The sequence below is a fragment of the Falco cherrug genome, chromosome 16 (assembly GCF_023634085.1).
Source record: "Falco cherrug isolate bFalChe1 chromosome 16, bFalChe1.pri, whole genome shotgun sequence".
Taxonomy (NCBI): domain Eukaryota; kingdom Metazoa; phylum Chordata; class Aves; order Falconiformes; family Falconidae; genus Falco; species Falco cherrug.
In genome coordinates, this window is record NC_073712.1 from 5,151,939 (window position 1) to 5,171,944 (window position 20,006).

General features: G+C 58.9%; 1 protein-coding gene across 1 annotated transcript in view; it reads right to left on the reverse strand.

Moving 5' to 3' along the window:
- The window catches only part of ITPR3 (inositol 1,4,5-trisphosphate receptor type 3), a 43,649-nt gene extending 25,180 nt beyond the window's left edge, over positions 1–18,469 (reverse strand). The window contains exons 1-9 of the mRNA XM_005447042.4: positions 18,159–18,469; positions 10,078–10,148; positions 6,091–6,212; positions 2,824–2,910; positions 2,482–2,640; positions 2,251–2,349; positions 2,046–2,129; positions 973–1,119; positions 499–594 (exon numbers count right to left, since the gene is read on the reverse strand). Coding sequence (XP_005447099.1) covers positions 499–594; positions 973–1,119; positions 2,046–2,129; positions 2,251–2,349; positions 2,482–2,640; positions 2,824–2,910; positions 6,091–6,212; positions 10,078–10,148; positions 18,159–18,247 — 954 coding nt within the window. The 5' untranslated portion in view covers positions 18,248–18,469. The remainder of the gene's footprint in view (positions 1–498; positions 595–972; positions 1,120–2,045; positions 2,130–2,250; positions 2,350–2,481; positions 2,641–2,823; positions 2,911–6,090; positions 6,213–10,077; positions 10,149–18,158) is intronic.
- Between the last annotated feature and the right edge of the window lie 1,537 nt (positions 18,470–20,006).

Here is a 20,006-nt window from a genome sequence, read left to right on the forward strand (position 1 = left end):
TAAATGGGAGCAAAAAAATCTGGCAGACCGTGTTTCCAGGCCCAGATTTTGCCCACACCCTCCCCAGGCAAGGACAGCAGGATAAATTATCTCCTGCTTCCCTCGCACCAGGAGGTTGCACTGGTACAGCCCCTTGGCCCAGAGGAAACCCCCGGCCACCCCCTCCTGTCCCCCCAGGCCAGAAGAGGAGGGTGCCAGGAACAGCAATTTGGTGAGCGAACCCCTGCACCGTGGGGAGGGGGACTGCGGTGGGAAAACATAGCCTGGCAAACAAGTAAATGAGGATGATGCTCCCAGCCCCAGTGCCAATGCCTCCTGCCAGCAAGGAGGAGCTGCGGAGGCTGGGGGCAGGAAAACTCTGAAATCAAACTGGAGTGGGGCCAGAGGCCACCCTGAGCATCGCTGCTCTGCCTAAGGGGGGGCGCTGCCTTTGCAAGGGATGGCACCAGCCTCCCGAGGGCAGGGCAGGTTTCTGCATCCCTCTGCTCACCCCCTTACCTCCGCTGCCAGGTAGTTGCCTGTGGCAAGGTGCTTGAAGCGGTACAAGCCGTTCCAGTGCCCGGCTCCCCCTCGGCACGGGTCGTGGTGGACCACCTGGGAGAAGCAGAGGTGACGGTGCATGGGGCTGTGTGGAGCCGGGATGCCGGTCCTGTCTCCCAGCCTCCGCTGACCCCAGGCAAACACGCTGGTGATAAGAGCCCCGTCCTATCTCCAAGGCGGCCACGAGCAAATGTACTCAGGGTGTGGAGCTCAGACAGACACCAGCACCCATCCATCAGCAGCCACGGTTCCCAGCACCCTCACAAGACCTGGAGCTCCGTGCCAGCTTTCACCAGGGCAGTCAGGCTACCAGAGATGGCAATGTATAGAGATAACCATTCCTTCTAGCAAACCCCCCCGGGTGAAAGTGCAGTGGCCCTCGGAGGTACCCCGAAAGCCTGCAGACACACGTTCCATGCCCTCCCCGCTCACCTCCACCTCCCACAGGGCATTGGAGCTGGTGGCCGAGGTGGCCGACTGCCTCAAGGTGGTGCGGAGGAAGACGTGCAGCTTGCCTTTGTACTCGTCACAGGTGAGAAACTTCTCCTGCTCGGCGTGGAAGAGCCTCACCACATCCCCCTGGATGAGGACATGGTGGTGAGACCCAGGGACATGGTTTTCCTACAAGCCAATGCATCTTCTCCTACGACCCACAGGATGGGATTGCCCCCACACACGGTCCAGAGCAGGGCACAGCTCCCAGCCATGGCATGGCAGGACACCATCAGCAATTCCAGTCCTACCTCCCCGAGCTGTGCTAAAACCTGCTTTTGGCAGCACAAATGCTTCTCTGAACCCAGGGGAAGGCACCTTGCACGGGCACGGGGCACCCCGCACTCTGCAATGCCATCGCTCCCTTTACTCGCTTCCCTCTGCTTCCACTCCCCGGGATGTAAAATGGGTGCAAACCCACCACTTTACACCCCTGGAGCGGGCAGAGGCTCTGCTCACCAATGTGTTTAAGGCATTAACGCCCCAGGGAGGAGGATGCACTGCATGCGGGAAGCTGGGGATAAGTGCAGCGCCTGGGGACGAGGGTCTGTAAGATCATAACAATCAATATCCATCCAGCTGCTTCCTGGAGGACTTCAGAGCCAAACAATAGCTCTGCAGGGAAAGTTCCTTTCCCAGGCAACAGCCAGCCCTGCTGCACGGCTAAACAGCCGAAAATTGTCCTCGCAGCTAGAAGCCGCTGCTGGTACTATGTGTGCCTCGTATTGTCCTCGAGAGCCAATTTAATACAATAAGGCAGAGGGTAATTGCATGCCCCCCTGGGTACCTGCTGCCAGGATACTAAAATATCCAACTCTAGCTCGCTGTTACGTTCTCCACTTGATGAATTCTTCCAGAAATTAAGGTCCTCAAGGCAGGATTCTCTTTCCTCTGCCCTTGTCACAGAGCCAAACGGCTGTTCACATGTCCTGTCCCTGCAGGGGACCCAGTGGTGGGTCCCTGGAGCCTGTCATGTCCCAGGTGGCCGGCGGCAGCCGAACCTCCTTCCTTACCCCTTTCAGCACTTCCTCCATGTGGTCGCAGAACTGCATGAAAAGGTTGATTTTCCAGCTGGTGTTACAATTGACAGAGTTCACCTAAGGAGCAAGAGAGCACGGTCAAGATCCCTGGGACAAGAAAAAAAGGAAGAAAAAAAAAAAACCAACCAGGCGAGCCCTAAAAGCCAGACCATGCCGAGGCAGCCCAGCCTCGCCGTACCTCCTTGCAGCCAGCGTTGTCAGCAAGCTCGTAGTTGCTGGCGTGCAGCGGCTGCCCGGCGTTGACAGGGTTCAGGATGACTTTGTCTCCCACGACTACCTGGGGAGCAAAGTGGGAAAGGGAGGAGCGAGGATGAGACCGGGCAGCCGGTGGGGAGCTGAGCTCTGGCAGGCAGCACGCACGCTGCTTTCTGCACATCTTCATTTAGGGGCTTTTCAGCCCCGCGCTCACGTTATCTCCGTTGCTCCTCAGCTTCCAGAAGGGCTGGATGAAGAGCCACGATCCCTCGTTGCCGGTAGCATCCAGTGTCACCCTCATGGCGTTTTTCTCCAGCAGGGCTGGCAGCCGCTTGTTCACCGTCAGGTACTTGTTGCTCTTCATGTGGAGAAGCTGGAAAAAGCAAATGCTGGGGTGAGCTGCAGCAGTACAGCCCCCCAGGCTGGGCGTACCCAGGAGGTCTCCCACAAGCTGCTTCCCAGCAGCTGCCTGGCTCATATGTGCTGGATCTGTGCATCCCCCCCCAAAAAAAAATTCATCTGCCGAGCGCGGAGGAGGGGTAAGACGCGCCTGTACCTGTATGACGCTGCCGTATTTCACCACGTCCCCATGCACTTTCTTGTTCTCTGTCTCGTTCTGCTTCTGCTCCATCTGGGCCGCATGCTGAATGCCGAAAGGAGGAGAGCTGAGTGTAGTAGCACCCTCCTCACTCTGCGGGAGCGTGTCCCAGAGAGGCCACCCGCACCCTCAGCTACGGGGAGGGTGGGACAGGGCTGGGATCCAGCATCAGCATCACTCTGTCCCCCAGACAACGCAGGCCAGAGCTACACTATGGTCCTTAGCATCCAAAAGCTCAGCCCAGGACCACGGTGTGGCCCTGAGCAGCTGTATGAACTCCATGCAAGCTTTAAACCGAGGATTTAAAAATTATGACAGCGACAAAATGGCACTGGAATTCCCCCAAAACCCCAGCAGGTCTCACAGGGCAGCACCAAAAGGGGACTCTGTGCACAAACCAGGGACTGGGGCAATGCACCCATCTCAGCCCCGCTGCAGCAGGGGCGTGGGGACTGGGGTCTCCTGGCAGCACCAAGACCAAAGAGCAAAAGGCGCTGTGCCGGTGGTGCTGTGCCCAGAGACGGCTGCAGGTCCAGACCTGCTGCAGTAGATGCAGCAGGATGGGTCCCCACCAGCTAAGATGCCCCAACAGTGAATTGCTCAGCACTGCTTGCAGTCCCTCTCTCCAAAACCCCAGAGATTTTCCATGACACTCTGACACTCAGCAGAGTGATGTTGATGTACATGGAGCAAGACAAGAACTTGCTCCCGCAGCAGATCCGTCTGGGAACGGCGAAGGCGCGCCAACCACCCCGGCGCCAGCCTGGGCACAGCCTGGGCAGTGCCAGCCCAGCTCCCCCGCGGCTGGGATGGGGAACGGCAGCAAGGGATGGAGCTGGGAGAGCATCCACCCCTTCCCATCCTGCTTTCCCTTCCTTTCGCTTGATAGCAGAGGAACTGGGAACCAGCTGAAATCGCAGCTCCGCACGGCGAGGATGGGGCAGTCCATCCGTGAGTCCCCGAGCAGGCGATGCTGGGGCTTTGAACACGCCTGGCACACGTTGTTTGTGCACCCTTTGCTCTTTTGAATGTTGCCACCACTTCAGCTAACCCTCCGTCCCCACGCAGCTCTGGGGGCCACCCGGGGATGTGAGCCCTGTGGCGGTGGCTGCTGCTATCAGGAAAACAAACCTGTTGCCAAGAAATTCTGCACCGATTGCAGAGCTGGGAATTTAACAACAGCCCCATGGAGCAATACAGCGCCGGTGAGAGATCCGGCACCGCGGAATGTCCTAAATCTGCATCCAGATCTGAGCTCCTCCCTTGCCGAAAGCCAGTGGGGCTGGGAGGGGGAACTGGCTGCCCCAAGCATGCAAGTCCATGGGGGCTGATGTTCCCTTGGATGGGACAAAGTCTGTCCCCAAGCCACGGCAGGATGGGGTGTCAGGGTCACACGTGGGGGTGGGCAGCCTGGGAGGGTGCAGGGAGGGTGGGGAGAGATCAGCAGAACGGGGAGGGAATGTTGGCACAGCATCTGGCTGCACCTGCAGTTAGTCAGCCAAGAAAACAAGAAAAAAGTGCCTTAAACCCACTTAAAAACAACAGTGCAAGAGCACAAGCTCGGAAAGGTAACCGTGGGCATCGTGGATAGCTGAGCAGGGTTTCTCCGCTGAAGACGCGGGCTACATCTGCTTCAGGAAATTATCTCCATGGGCTGGAAGATGTTTTCAGCCTGCGGAAGACGCTGATAAATTCCAGCCTGGAGCCCAGTGCCCTGCCAGGACACCCAGGGGCTTTGCAGCAGCAGGGACAGTGCTTTGCCGAGCACCCCCTCCCTGGCCGGGCTCCCCCAGCTCTCCGTCCGGACCCGGAGGAGCATTTGCCAAAAGGGCAACACCAGGAGCAGGCGGAAAGGAGCAAGGAAATGACAGAATCTCTTTAAGACAAATCTTAACCAAGGTGCAATCAATCAGGCTCAGAAATGAGCCTCACTGTCCAGTCACGGCCAGTACAGCTGTCGACCTTACAAGTTACAGTTTAACCGGAGCAGGGAAATAGTGTTTCCCCACACCAGCAGCCACACAGGGCTGGTTGCAGCAGGAGGCACTGACCCTCGACCGGCATCTCTGAACCAAGCTGGGACACCCCGTCCGGACACTGCATCAGACCTCGGTCCCCAAAGGCAAACCCGGACTGGTGGGGCTGGGCTTGAAGCCTCATGAGATGATTTAATGAATCTCTCCTGAGCTTCGGTTTTATGAATCATCCTCGGGCCTCGCCAGCTGAGGCGATTATGCAATGTTTAACATGGGCCTTTTCCAAACCTCGTGGAAGTCAACAGAGCCTTTCTCTTCCACAGACCTTTGGAGCAAGACCTGGCCATGGCAGCTTCCTCCTCCGCGCCAGGCACCCCTGGGTGCTGCGGGGTGTGTGGGGCTGTGCTCACACAGCACCTCTGCCACGGGCTCCTCGGCACCAGGAGCATCAGAAGGGCTGAGACGGCAAAAGCTGGGCACGGCAGCAAGGGTGGCAAGGCAGGTGGGCATCACCTCTCATCCCAAAAGCAGCATCGCTGCTCTCCCTTCCTCTCCCCACCAGCTCAGTCCCCTGGATCCTTTTCTGCAGGTCCTCCCTGGGACATCTCCCTTGCACCAGGAGCAACGAAATCATCTGTGGCTTCTTGGTCACTGCTGTATTCGCCCTGTGCTGTCACAGCGTGGACTGAGTACGGCCACGCCGCGCTGCCCAGGGCTCCCCGCTGCGCCAAGGGCACATGTGCTGGCATGGCACAAAAGCAAAGGAGCCGTCAGGAGCCAGCGGCAGGATCCAAGGGTCAATTGCCTCCCACATCCGAGGCTGGATAAGAGCGCTGCACAAGAAGGGTAACCCAGGGTGCAGCCTGCATCCCTGGGGGCCAGCCCCTCCGGGGACCACCCTGCAGACCCCAGTGCAAAACACCTGATAGAGCTCCTGTCTCAACCCCCTTATTAAGACACTGTGATTAATTAAGAGCTGACAGCTCTAGGAGCCGTTCCTCTAGAAACGGTGGCTGTGGCTAGTGGTCCATGGGGAGGGGAGGGCGGTGGGACAGGAGACAACAGAGCTGAGCGAAGGGGGACACCCCAAGGACACCAAAACCCAGGGCAGGTCCTGGCCTCCACGCAGGCTGTTGTCTGGGAAGCAAAACACGCCAGGATTTGCACAGCGAGAGGTTTGGATGTCATCATCCAACTACCCCATGGGGACTGTGCACTCTGGGGGGGATGGCCCCTCACGTCGGCTCACCTGGAGTTTCTGCAGCAGCACCACATCCGCGATCTTCTCCTTGTCCTGCTTGGTTTGCTTGGCTTTCCAGTACTGCTTCTGGGCCGAGTAGCGGTTCATGGGACATACTTTGAAGAGGCAGTCTGGGAGGAGAGGACGGCAAGAATGAGGCTGCAGCAGCCGTACAGTCACCGGCCACCAGTGTGTCCCCAGTGGGACCAGTGTCACTGAGGGGCGGGAGAGAGGACTCCTCCAGGGTCCTGCTCCTGTGCCAGCAGCATCGCTGCGAGGTGGTCCTGCTACCCCCCAACAACCCTGTCCGCTGCTGGGGGTCCAAGGGAGACGTGGTTGGGACTGGTCACCTTCTATTAGCTGGTGGATTAGTTTCAAATCAGGGAAAATAATGAGTCCAGCAGTGACTCCGCTTCTTGGACTCGTGGTTAGAACTATTTCCATCAGAAACAGCCGTGCAATTTGGGAAGGAAAACCTCAGGGGAAGAAAAAAGCACTGATGCAGCCCAGCTGTACCAAAGGAGGAGAAGATCCTGCTGGGAGAAAGGGAAGCCAGCAGGACACAGGCTCTGTGAGACCAGGACACGTCTCCACATCTCCCTCGCTGCGCTACCCACGGGACACCCGTCGGGATCCACCGGTTTTGCCACCACGCTGCTGTTCTCCCGCGGCCGCTCGCGGGGAGCCTCTGCTATGGGTTATGGAAGCTACGAGCTCCTGAAATCTGTACGGCAACAAGCACATTCCAAGCCCTACAAGAAACGCTTTGGGGACCTGAAGGGCACAGGTTTGCAGCCCAGCTCCTCCAAACACCTGCACTGCGCCCCTGCTCTGCAGATTGCCCCCGTTTGCCTGTTTTTCCCCAGGCTGCTGTGGCTGGAACGAGGGGCAGAAAGCGCAGGCGCCAGGTCCATGCTTTGGGAATAGAAGCAGGAGAAGCAGATGCCTGGAGACAAGGAGACACATCTAAACCCTCGTTCAGGGCTGGAAGCCGTACAGGGCGAGGGAAGGAAGGGCTCTGCAGCCTGGATCGCCCTAATTACGCCTGAAATAGCAGCCCAGAAACTTCAGACACAAAAAAGAAAAGAAAAAATAAAAAAAAATCACTTCCATCTCTGGCCCCGGTCCCAAGTAGCTGGCAAGCACGTATTTATTTACCTGGGAGTGACGAACAAACAAGTGCAGAGCACAGTTCTCACCGGCTTGGGCTGCTGGGAAAGGGCCAAGTTTCACATTTCGTTTTACAGGTCTATTTGCTAATGGCACATCCCGTGCCAAGGAGGCCGTGACGCCGGGCTTTTCACCGGGGTCCGAGTGTAGCTGCTGCAATGCTTGGCTGCCTTCTCCCACTGCCTCCGAGCAGGGCTACAGGAATGCTTGGGCCACCTGCAGCACCTTACATCGTTTGCATTAAATTGCTAATTAGGCTGCAAGAGGACCTGGTAGAAAGTAGAAACTAAGGGGGAGTGAAAAAACCCAACATAGCTATTAAGAGAGAGGTGTAAATCAAACCCCTGGCTCCAAGCACGCCCTGCCCAGAGGGGATGCCTGACATCCCCATCTTGGTATTAAGCCTTCTTTTGCAAAGAGGGAAACTGAGGCACAGCATCGTCTGCACACAGAAAGTCTCCAGCAAAGCTCATGCTGGAAGCCGGAGATTTTGGCACCGGCCTGAGCACCGACAATTTTTTTGCAAGATGGATGGATGGTGGGTGGAAAAGAGGGAAGTTGAGGAAAACTCCCATGTCAGCACTGCCTGGTGGGAGCAGCCCAGCAGAGCGATGCTCGGCCAACCTGCCACCACCCCACACAGCCACGGAGACAAAACCTCCCGCAAACCCGCAGCGGGGGCCATGGGGCACTTGGGGCAGTGGCACGACCGGGGGTCTCACCACCCACTGGCTTTGCAGCACGGTGCTGGCTCAGCACAGGATCGAAGCGGTTTATTTGCTTTTTTCCTGACATGCCTGAACGCAGGGCTGGGAAGAGCCTTGGCCGGGGGAAAGAAACCGCAAAAAAAAAGCAAATAACTGCCAGGTGTCTCGGAGGGCTGAGCCCCGGTGCAAGGCAGGCGGCTGTGTCCCTCACCGCAGGGACCGGCTCCCGGGGGAGGTTGGCATTTCCAAAAAACCATTTGGACCTGACTCCGGGAGAAGGGTCCTGTTTCCCACCGGGAAGCCGAGCCAGACCCCGGCGTGACCCACATGCGTCTCACTGCAGCGCAGGATAGGGCAGGGTCCGGCCGCAGGATACGGGGACGGCAGCAGCACATGAAAATCCTCTTAAGCCTCTTGCCGCTGCTGCAAGGAAACAGCAGCAGCCCGTTGTTTTTACCTCCCTTGCGGTGATAGCTATCGAGAAGGCAGACTGCTACTTTTCCGGCCATTAAAACAAGCAGCTGGATATCCTGATAGGGGTTTGCATGGAGCAGGGCTGAGTCGAGCCCAAAGCTTCGCCTGGAAAAGAGATCCAACACCCACCCATGTCCAGGCAGGGAGATGGTGTGGCTGCTGGGACAAGGCTTGCACCGGCTGTCCTGTTTCCAGCTCTTTCCATCCAGCCCCAGGTGAAATTCCACCAATATCCAGGAACAGGGTGGCTCCCCGGGTTGTGCGGGACTCTGGGGAGCTGTCGGGTAGCTTGTTAATCAGCCCCACATGCAAATTAGTGGCAACAGCTCTCATGAAGAGGCAGCTGGCTGCTCAGGTGGGACCCTCGTGGGGAAGGGTGCCGGCACGGCACCCCACTGCGGGATGTTAAAGAAACCCTGAGAAAAAGGAGAAGGCACAAAGCAGCGTGGGAAACCAGTATTTTAAAAGATTCCTTTTTAAAAGGGGGCCTGAAATGACATTTGCTGGGATGAAAGGAACAGCTGCCCTAACCCAAACCCCAAATCCAACACCGTGCTCACCGGTTTGGGGAAATTTCACAGCTCTCTGTACACTCCCAGCTCCATGCCCCGGAGCACTCAAACCCAACTGGGATGCTCCCTGGGATGCTGCATTTGCAGCGTGACAAGCACACGGTGCAGCCAGGCACAAAAATAGCATTTCCCAGGTAGGTGCAGCGTAGGGCAGAGATGCGATGCCAGGGCAAGAGACGTGATCCCCCAGGGCAAGAGACGTGATCCCCCAGGGCTCCCCGGGGAGCCTGAAGGTTGAGGCAACCTGGCCAGCCAGCCCCAGGGCTTGAAATCAGGGAAGCAGGAGGCACAAGCTACTTTTCCCAGCAACTGGTCCTAACTTCTCCAGACCGTTTCCACAGGCCAGGAGCCGCCCCAGCTTCCACTGACTCATCCTCTTTTCCGCCTGGACCTGCCTGCTCTGCCTGGGGCTGCCCCTCGCCCAAATGGGAAGCAACAAGCACAGCCCCAAGCGCCGGAGGAGACGCCACAGCATGAAACTTGACGGGCCAAGGACAGATGGGGATTCACCATCACTCCCTAAACCCTGCCTGCCTCTTAAATGGGCGGCTTAATCCCCTGGCTCTCTCTGAGGTGCAGCCAAGCACAGCAGATGTAATTAGTGCTAAGTGCTAACAGGCTTGCCTTGAAATGGTTTGCTTGCTGCAGCCGCCCCTCTGTCTGTCCCTTGTTGTCCCTGGCTCCTGGTGGTAGACACCCAGGATATCAGTATCCCTAGGGTTGCATTTTAGGATGGTCGGACCCACCTCTGCAGAAGATGGTTTCCAGCCACCCCTGCTCCCTAGGGCTGGGCTAAGGGGCCCCAAGGACCATCCCACCATGGAGGTGGTTCTAATAAATAGCCCCAGAGGCCAACAGAGGAGTGTAGGTGGTCTGGCCAAGCCACAGAAATAAGGCTATGGAGGCTGTTCCAGAACCCTCCAAGCTCCTCTGCAAAGGACAAGCAGCACATCCCAGCCCCAGGCTAGCTGGGACCCCTCTCCCCATCCCTGGCATGGATGCTCGGGGCCAGCATCATCACTGAGGATGCTCACGGCAGTGATGGAGCTGCCCCAGCCCAGTCCCAGCCTCACCTCGAAATTTCTTGGGTGGGTTGTCCAGGTCGCCAGCGGCTGGCTCCACCACGCACCGATCATCCACCAGCCTGCGTGGGGACAAAAACCAGAAGCAGGGTGTCAGAAATGATGAGACGACAGCGGGGCCCAAGTGAGCCGTGCGACTTCACCACAAACCACAGCACCGTGCCACTGTCACCTGGCCCAAAGCGACAACATCATCCTGTTTCCCACCCATTTGCACTCTATAAATATTTAGCACGACAATGCTCAGCTCCCGGAGCAAGCAGCCGCTCTTGGGTGCTTGCTCCGAACACGTCACCCCTTGTTCACCACCGTCCATTTCTTTCACGTGCATTTTCCATCCCTGTCCCTTGGGGCAAACAGATACAAATCGGCAGCGAAGAACCACGATGCTCCATGTCAGCCACGCTCCGGGCTCTTTGCTCGGTGACCCGTGTGGGAGGCTCTGACGCCTGCTCCCTGCTGGAGCAAATCCTGCCTTGCCCAGCTCCCGGCTGAGCCGAATCCACTCCCCTGCACAGCACACTGGCTGCAGTCTTATTTCATTGTTAATCTGGCAAAAATGTGATGAGTTCAACTTTCATTCAATGGTTCTCCTTCTCCGGCTGGCAGCTCGCCCCGCAGGGGCACGGAGGGTGTAGCTGCTGCAGATGGAGGTGGCAGGGGCCCCCCAAAAACCAGTTATTAATTATTATCTGATCAGGGGTGCTGGCTCTGCCCATCAGATGCAAAGGGCTGTGCCTCTCCTCCCTGACCACCTCTTTGTTTTCCCAGCATTTAGCAAAACCCCGCGGGCTTGGCCTCGGGTGCTGAGGACCCATTTCGGGATGGCAGGGATGTTGCTTTTCAAAGTTACCAAGAACAGCAAAGCACAACGCGGGCATGGGGTTCTGCTTGGCACCCAAAGCGCAGGGGGATGAGCATCGCCCGAGGAGCTTATGGCGCCGGGGCCACCAGGAGCCCGTCTGCACCACCCGGGAGGCTTTCAAGGGAACTTGGTGCTCCAGCAAGACAGGCTGTACCCGCTCGCCCGCTTTCTCCCGTCCCCTGGGAAGCAATGCAGCCAGAGAAACTACGCTCCTGCCACGGGCAAGGAAGTGAGAAGCGTGTCCCCACCTGCGGAGGCTGAATTCAGGCAGCCGGGTGGATGCAGGAATGCACCCAGGACCCGGCAGGGAGCACCCATGGCGGGGGCAGCTCTGTCCCTGGGACAGGAGGGAAGATGCTGCCTAGAGAAATGAGGTGCATGCATGTAGCACGGCAGCACAGGGCACAGCGGAGCCCATGCTGCTCCTTCTGCTCCCCAAGGGGCTCTCAACACCCCCCACAAACCTGCTGGAGACGAACACGCTGCGCTGCAGAGGGTTGGCAAAAGAGACCGATCCCTTGTTCACAGATCCAGTCTCCCCAGCACAGCCACTCTCCGGAGGAGGGGAAAATTCCTTTCAATAGCTCCACAGAGAGGAATTTGGCCTCTGTGCTGACCGACTGGGACCCCGGGGGACCCCAGTGCTGCTGCGTCCTTGGCAGCGGAGGCGTGGGCTGACAGGGTGCTCTGAACACCCAGCACTGCCACTGCCCCCGCCACCAGCTCCCTCTTATCTTTAAAGCTCCCAGGGGCTGGGGGAGATTAACCTTAGACTTCAAATAAAGAGAGAAAAGCAATTTCTGTAACGCTTTTGGTGGCAGCAGAAGCTTAGAAACAATTAGCAAAGACCTAGAAGATTGCACAAAAAACCCCAAACCCACAAGGTTTCAGTAAACACACAGTGAGCTGTTTGCCAGACAGGATTGCCTTGGCTTTGCAAACACTCATGGTCAGCAGCATGGGGGGGGTTTGGGGTCCCGACCAAGGGCTGCCCAAACACAATGCCTTTTCCATGCACCATAACAGCAGGGAAGTAGTCGGGCACGTTCCCAAACTCCTGCGGGGCGCGGAGCCTTGGGAGGACAGGGAAAGAGGGGAAAAAACAGAGGAGAGACAGCTGGGGGCAGGGAATGTACCACACATCTCACCCTGCAGGGCATATGCAAAGCCTCAGCCCAGCTCCGGTGCCACTTGTAGGTGGTTTTGGTTTCTATTTCTAGTATTTTCATGGGACACAGGGAGGAACAAACACTTCTGATGTGCCTGGGAACGAAGACCACCAAAGGCTGAGCCTTGACCAGCCCACGGGTCCAGCTCACGGAGCCAGGCACGTGCCCAGCTCCCACCAGTGCCTACAAAAGCAGAGCGCCCAACTCACCTGCGCACATGAAAAAATAAAAAATCCTCCATTGTCATGGCAAGGGGTCTCCGAGGAAGCGCCTGACCTGCGTGGCCCATTTCCAGTGCCAAAGCAAACAGCACAGAGGCCTCCCACCCACACCAGCTCTGCCTGCAGCATTCGCCTGCTGCTTCCCAGTGCCCGGCGTTACCTCTCCACCAGGCAGGATTAGAGATAGTGACCTGCCAGGCTGGAAGTCTTAATTATAGTTAATGATCTCATGGCAGTTTCAGCATCTTTAATACTAGGATTATACGCTCTGCAGGAACGCCAAGTGTTACTTTTATTAAACTGATACTCTGGACTAACATTCTTCGGTTAAAAATCGCGGAAAAGAAAAAGGATTCTGACAGAGTGGACATGAGTCACCTGGGTGACTGCGGGGGCCAGGACAGCTTCTGCTAATAACCAGCATTACTGCAGCGGGATGGGGCAAATGGAAGCTCCCTCTGCTATTAGAGCAGCAGGGATGCAGGGGCACTCGCTGCCGAGAGGATGCGGGGCATGCGGAGGTCTGCTTTCATGTCTCAGGTGTTAATGAGAAAACAGGCTGCTGGTGTTGGAGCACCTGGAGGAAGATCAGGAGGGAAGCAACAGGCGGGGTGCAGCGATGAAAATTTCACGCTTTGCCTTATCCCATTACCCGCAGGGAGCACGAGGGGCTGGACCCTGGGCATCGATGAGCCTGCTGCCCACAGCCCAGCAAAACGCGGGCAAAGCATCTGGTTAGCTTTAAGCCATGCAAGTCATGGCTGTGCTTCCAGCAGAGCTTTCTGCGTGCTTTAAAATATTGAGCACAAAGTGATTCCCTGGCCCGGGGCCAGAGCGCTTGGCCTCGTGCGAGGCAGAGCCTTCGCCGGAGGTCAGGGGAAAAGCAGCTCATCCAGCGCTGCGATCCACGGCGGTCAGACACCCCGAGCTTCCCCAGCGATGGCAACCAGCTGGGGCTGACAGGGATGCACCGCTCCTGCGATGCAAACCTGGGCTGAGGAAGAGGAGGGAGCCTTCCTCGGCTGCCGCACAGCCGATGCCGAGGGGAGCTCCAGCACGCCATGGTCCAGGGGTGCGGGGGGTTGCAGTGCTGTGGGAGAAGGGGAGCCCCAAGGCAGGCAGGAGCATCCCCACAAAGCCCAACCAACCTCTGGAGGTGAGGAAGAGGATGATGATGAGGAGAGCTCGCTGTTGGGGATGGGGCCAGCTCAGCCCCTCTGCCTCAGGCTACAGGATGGGCACTGAGCCGACAGGGAGGAATAAAAATAAAGTGAGGGAACACAGGGCAGCCACAAAAATACAGCTTTTCCCCCACCGTCCCAGTGCCGGGAGGAAGAAGCCGTTCTTGGCCCCGTGTGCTTCTCCTCCCTGCAGAGACAAGTTCATCCTGACCCGGCAATGCTGGAGTTACCCTTTAACCAGCTGCGTTTCCCTGAACTGCTCCACCCCGCAAATCCACCTGCAATCACAATTACAGATATCAAAGGTGTTATTTCACCTTAAACAGCCAACTGCCATTCCGGCAGGTTTGCCACCGGCCCTTCCCAGCTGCAAGCCCACAGTGCCGGTCCCCGAGCTCCCGGCAGGTCCTGGGACCCCCCTGGGATGGCAGAGATGGGGCACACACCTCCCTGGCAAGCACAGGCACCTGCACTGCATTTCTGCTCCTCTCTGGCTCCAGCCATTTGGTGCTGGCTTCTCAGGGACATGAGATGTGATGGGAAGGCATGACAGCAATGTCTCCCAGGGCTCCCAGCATCACCCCATCCGTCACGCTGGCGCAGGAGCCACGTCAAGGTCTCTGAGCTCCTTTCCCTGCTTGGCCATTGGTTTGCTTTGCCTGGATGATCCCCACAGCACACCCCACACCAGCGGTTCTTCCCCCCCACCCCAGCCCCAAAAGCTCCCTCTCCCCAAGCACAGATCTCCCTGGAGTTGTCCCTAAGCACCAAAGCAGCTGCACATATGACCTCCCCGCGGGGGGTGCCGTGCCCCGGCAAAGCTGCTGCTCAGCATCGACCCCACATCCCTGCCCCAGGTGGCTGCTTTTGCTCCAAACTCTTTCAAGCTGCCATCTCCTCGGACACCTTTAATTTGCAGTAGCAAAGCCACGGCAGTCAAGTCGGGCGGCCCCGCAGAGCCCTGTCCCACCTCCCAGCCAGGAGTAGCCTCAAATCAAGCCAAGAGGGAAGACCAACCCACCCTTGGGTCCCTGCATCTCACAAACTCCTTCTGGGCACCTTCCCATGTCCCCAGAACCACTTCTGGCACCCCTGATACACCCGTCCTGTCCCCCACCTCTCCTCCAATAGACCATGTCACCCCCAGGGCGCAGAGCAGCACAGCCAAGGGATGCGACCAGCAGCGTGGCTGCCCTCAGCCCAGTTCCACCAGCACCTCAGGGTGCTGCTGCTTCCCAGCAGCCAGCTCTCGCCCTGCCTTCCCATGGGACTGCTTAAGTAACCTCCTCCTTTTGGGCTGTCTTTAGCATTTTAGCTAGTTTGGATATTTTGGCTCAGCGTTCCCCCACCTAGGCCAGCACTGGAGCGCACAGGAGTGCTCCCCACCCTTCGGCGGGATGTTTTTCCTCCTTCCAAGCAAACACCCGCTGCGGACAGCATGTGCAGGAGGAAGGGTTTGTGCTTGGGGGCCTTCAACAGTGTGATTTGGGGGGGACTGGGAGCAGAGGAGGCTCAGCCAGGGACGGCAGGGCTCCCCCCACCTCTGCCACCAACCCCCTCCGCCATCCCCAGCAAGCTCCCTGTACAAAAAGGACGAAAGCACCTCAAAAAGTAAAATAAAATAAATTAAATCGAGACTTAGTGTTAATAAGGGGCCTGCTTCTGCTTCCTCGCTGCTTTTCAAGGCATTCCACTGACCGGGGGCCACCTGGCTGGTGCTGTGCAGGTAGCCAGTCCAGCCCCCAGGTACCCCCATGCAGCCGGGGCTCAAGGGAAAGCTGCTGCTGTTGTGGTGGAGCTGGTAAGAGCCCGGCAAGCTCCTGCAAACGATGGTACCCGGCCCCTCCGAAGGCGAGGGTGGCCAGAGAAGCCGGTGTCCTCTGGATGAAACCCTTCCCAGCCCAGAGCAGGGCAGGGCTCCATGCTGCCACTGGAGCGGCTGGGCTCCCAGCCCCACTGCCTCCGGGCCAGGCACCACCAGTGACAAAGCACTGGGGTTAATGAGTTTAACACGCCACAGGAGCTGCAGTGGAGACAGGCAAGAGGAAGCATCCCCCGCGTGTAGCCCACCTCCCTCCCCATGCCCTTGTCAGACCTTTTTCCCCTTCCTCAGCCTCTCCAGGCATTTTGCAAACGCGGCTGCGGAGGAGCTTGGTGCAAGAGGCTCCAAACTCCGCTGCGCCTCCCACCAGCAGCGCATCCCGAGCGCCCACGGGCAGAGCCCCGTGCCCCACAGCACTGCCTGTAAGCATCACCACATCGGTATTTAGTTGACATTCACCCCCACATCAGCCAGGACGCCCCATGGACCCCACAGCATCGGCACGTTGGGGTACATCCCTTAACGTGACACTTATGACCAGCACCTGGTGACATTACCTATCATCCCATACAAACAGAGGATCCCACCACAGACCCCCAGTGATTCTACAGCCAAACCCAGTCCCTCTGCAAGGAAGGATGGCAGGAGCATCCCTGGCAGGGTGCTCAGCCAGGCACACAGCACCTTGCCCGGGGCTGGCAGAGCTATTTGCCTTGCAAATTAACTAAATAAGGTCCCAAGCTGTGGCAGGAGGGTTTAGGGACGACAAGCACTCTCAGTGAGTCACCCAGTCCCTTATCGCAGGAGTGATTTAAGGTGTGGTTGGGTCTCCCAGGTCGCAGGGCACAAGGGAAAACAATTTCAGAGGGTGGGAAACAATCTGGAGAAAGCAGCACCCCGGGAAAGTGGGGCTGGCCAGCAAAAGTGGGGCTGGGGCCTCAAGAAGAGGCAAGCCCTGCTTTTTCAGATGCTTATAAATGTAGAGAAGCACCCGGCAACAAGGGGGACCCGAGGGCCAGAGCTGCAAAGGGACTGGAGCCCCAAAGAGTCTACACAGCTCTTAATTCAGCTCCCAGCGAGCCACTGGGACATGCTCCATGGGCTGATAACCAGCATCGGATCCCAGCAGAGCCTCCCCCAGACCTGATTTCACCGACAGGCTGGAGGGGTGCTCAGCGCTGAGCTGCCAAGGCTGCAGCCCCTGCCTCGGGATGGCTCTGGCACTGGGGGAACAGCCCAGCTACAGGGAGACGTCTCCAAAAAGGACCGTTGGGATGTCTTCCCACCCATCCAGGGAGGGCTGGGCACAGACAGGCTGCATCCTGCACGTGCAGGACCTTTTGCCCAGCACCGTATAACTGCATGCATGCGTGCACTGGGATTTTGGGCCTGGGTCTGCACCCGGTTGCAGCCAGCAGCCCCTTTCTGGGAGCATTCCGCAGCCAGTTGGAGGAAGGCTTCCGTGGGTATTAAGCCAGAGGTTGCGTGTGCCCAGCGGTGGATGCACGAACACGTGTAGGCGAAGGTATGTACGTCTCTGGTTATACATAGGCATGTGGGAGCAAGTGCATTCATCGCAGATTACAGAGCCGGGCAGCTCCTGCCCCAGGAATCCCATCCAAGCCAGCATTCCTGGCTGAGCTCAGCCTCTCCTACATGCAGCATGGGGCAGGCACGCTGGCACAGCCCCACGTCCACCCGCCTGGGGCTGTGGCCAAGGTTTGGGTCCCTGCTTCGGCGGAAGGAAAAAACCCACCCGTGCCCCAGGACATCCAGCAGCCCTGCTGGAGCCCTCACACCGTGGGGACACAGCCTCTGCCCGCGCCGCAGGGCAAACGCTCCCAATGGGAGCAAGCAGCCAGAGGATGGAGAAGGGCATCGTCTTGGCCTGGCTTTGCCTGGGTACCATTGGCTTGCACGGAAACAGAAGGGATCCAGGACAGGTCTCCGAGCTCTCCGCTCATCCCCCTGGGTTGGGGCTGTGAGATGCCCTCGCCCGTGCTGACATGTCCAGGAGGCTGCAAGGAGCTGGCTCAGCCTGGACCCAGCAGTGCCCTGGTCCCCCCAGCCCTAAGGAGCGTTTGGTGGCCATGGGCACCCGCATGCTGGTGGCTCTGCAGCCATTCCTGCTGACCACCAAATGTGTGGGATCCCAAGGGGGGACAGTGAGAGCCATCACTGCCTGTCCCAGGGCCAGCAGCCTGCAGCCACACCGGACAGAGCTGGAAGCCTGTCAAGACCCCGTGCCCCAGGAGGGACCCCGGCTGCCCCTGCCATCACCCTCAGCCACCCCCAACCCCTTCTTAACACCCCCCCAACCCCTCATGCTGCGTAAGCCCATTTCATCTCCCCCAGCCCCTAACGGGGAAAATGTGTCCCTGCCCACGACAGGGGGGTTGGAACTAAATTGTCTTTAAGGTCCCTTCCAGCCCAAACCATTCTATGATTCTATGAAACAGTTTCAGGCTGCCGGAGCGGGTGGGCTGCAGGGTCCCTCCAGAGCCACATCCTGCCCCTGGCAGCAACTGGAGTCGGAGAAGAACCCGGGGGCAGACAGCCTCCCCTGCCCAGCACCTGTGCCCCCCCTTGCTGCAGCACCCAGAGCTTCCCAGCCACTTTTCCCCACCGGGCTCAGGCTCAGCACCACCGTCCCATCCCATCCCATCCTGGTGGCAGGGCTCACTGGTGGGCACCCAGAGCTTTCCAGCCCCTTTTCCCCAGCGGGCTCACTCTCAGCACCACCTCCCCATCCCATCCTGTCCCATCCCGGTGGCCGAGCTGGCTGGCGGGCAGCCAGGGGAGCGTCCCACTCACCCCAAAGTGCTGATGAAGCCGTTGACGGAGCCCTCGGCGTACAGGGAGACGATGTCCCCGATGTGCAGGAAACTTGACATCTCATTCATGGTCGCCCCGGCCCCGGCGCAGCGCCGCTGCTTCCCCAAGTCACCTTCCCGTCCCGAAATCCACCATGGGGCGAGGGGAGCCTGGCGGGGGGACGGATCCCTGCTGGGGGGGCTGATCCCGATCCCAGCCCGGCTCCTTGCGGGCAGCAACGGGCAGCGGGACGGCAGCGGGAGCCCCGCGCACAACTTTTACATGTGCCGTGCAGGAGGGGAGCCAGGGGAACGGGGCGGGGGGGGGAGGAGGAGGAGGAGGAGGAAGGCGGGGGGTGTGGGGGCGGGGGGAGATGAAGCTCCAGGAGAGGTTTGCAGGAGATGTGGCCGGCCGGCCGTGCCTCCGGCTCTGCCCAGCTTTCTACCTGCAGCCAATGCAGAGCGATCAGGAAGTCCTGCTCGCAAAAGCATGCAAATATTTTTGCTCTGGGAGGAGAAGCGGAGCCGCCTGGGACCGGGGGGGAGGGGGGGGGGGGGGGGGATGCCCAAAATGAGGCCCCACCCTCCCCTCCCCGCCTCCCGCCTTGGGGGAGGGGGGGCGGACGCCCCGTTGCCCCACGCGTGGGGATGCTGGTCCCACGGGCAGCCCCAGGACAGACACACATACACACACACACACCCCCCAGCCCGCCCCGTCGGGGGTCTCTACAACCTGTCCTCAACCGGGGCTCTGGGGGTGCGGGGGTCCGGGGGGTGTTCGCCCCCCACCGAGGCACCAGCAGCCGATGCGGTGGGGATGTATCTACCCCCCTCCTGCGCCCTCCCACGCGTGGCACAGGGACACTGAGGCCCCCAGCTGCCAGCACCAGCCCCTGCCCCACGCAGCCCCTCCCCTGCCCCCCCAGATCCTGCCCTCGCCACTCACTTCGTCCCCCTCCTCACTTTGCAGCAGGGCCAGACCCCCGGCAGGTCCCCATCCCCACGGCCACCCCAAGGGCTGCCCCTCGGCCAGCGCATCCCCCAGCCCTTGCAGGCCAGCATCCTGCAGCGCCGGCAGCGGGGAAAGCCCCAGGTGGGGACAAGGCAGCTCCCACTGGATTTTTCTGCCCCAGGCGAGCACTTGTGGCTTCCCGAAACCCAGCTGCCTCCTGCCAGCTTGCCACTTCCAAGCTCCCAATGCCTGCTCCACATCTCGCTACCTCCGTCACCCTCGTGCCTTTGCCCCATCGTCCCAACCCCCCTGCTCGGCAGCATCCCCAAGCCAGGGTGACCCCCCAGCCACCGTCCCCCGCCCTGTCCAACCTGATGGTGCTGCAGGATTCACTCAGCACCCAGTACTGCTGCACCCATCCCACTCATCACGCTGGGAGCTGGGAACAGGAAGGAGCCCCCCCACCCCTCCGAAGCCCACCCAGTCACTGCAGCCCATAAGGGGCCCTTCCACAGTCAGCCCAGCTCCAGGCTCTCAATATAACACTGGTGGAAAAGGACCACATCCTCAGAGCATCTTCTGGACAGCACAAGTGCCCTAGTTCCTCACTTTAATTAAAACTTGCCTGCTGCAAAAACAATGTCGGAAGGGGAGGGAAAAAAAAAAAAAAGCATGATGCTTTTCTCATTTATTTCCCTCCTGTCCTCTTTTCTCACAAACAAACACACAGGTTTCAGGAATATAAACCTTGCCCTAAATAGTGAAATTTTTTTTTTCCACTAGGAAACGGACAGGTCCCCTGGCAGAACAAAGGGAAAAAAATTAGTGCAATTCCTCCAGGGGGAGATGCGAATTCAGGTCCATCAGGATTAGCTGCGTTTTCAGCACAGGACAAAT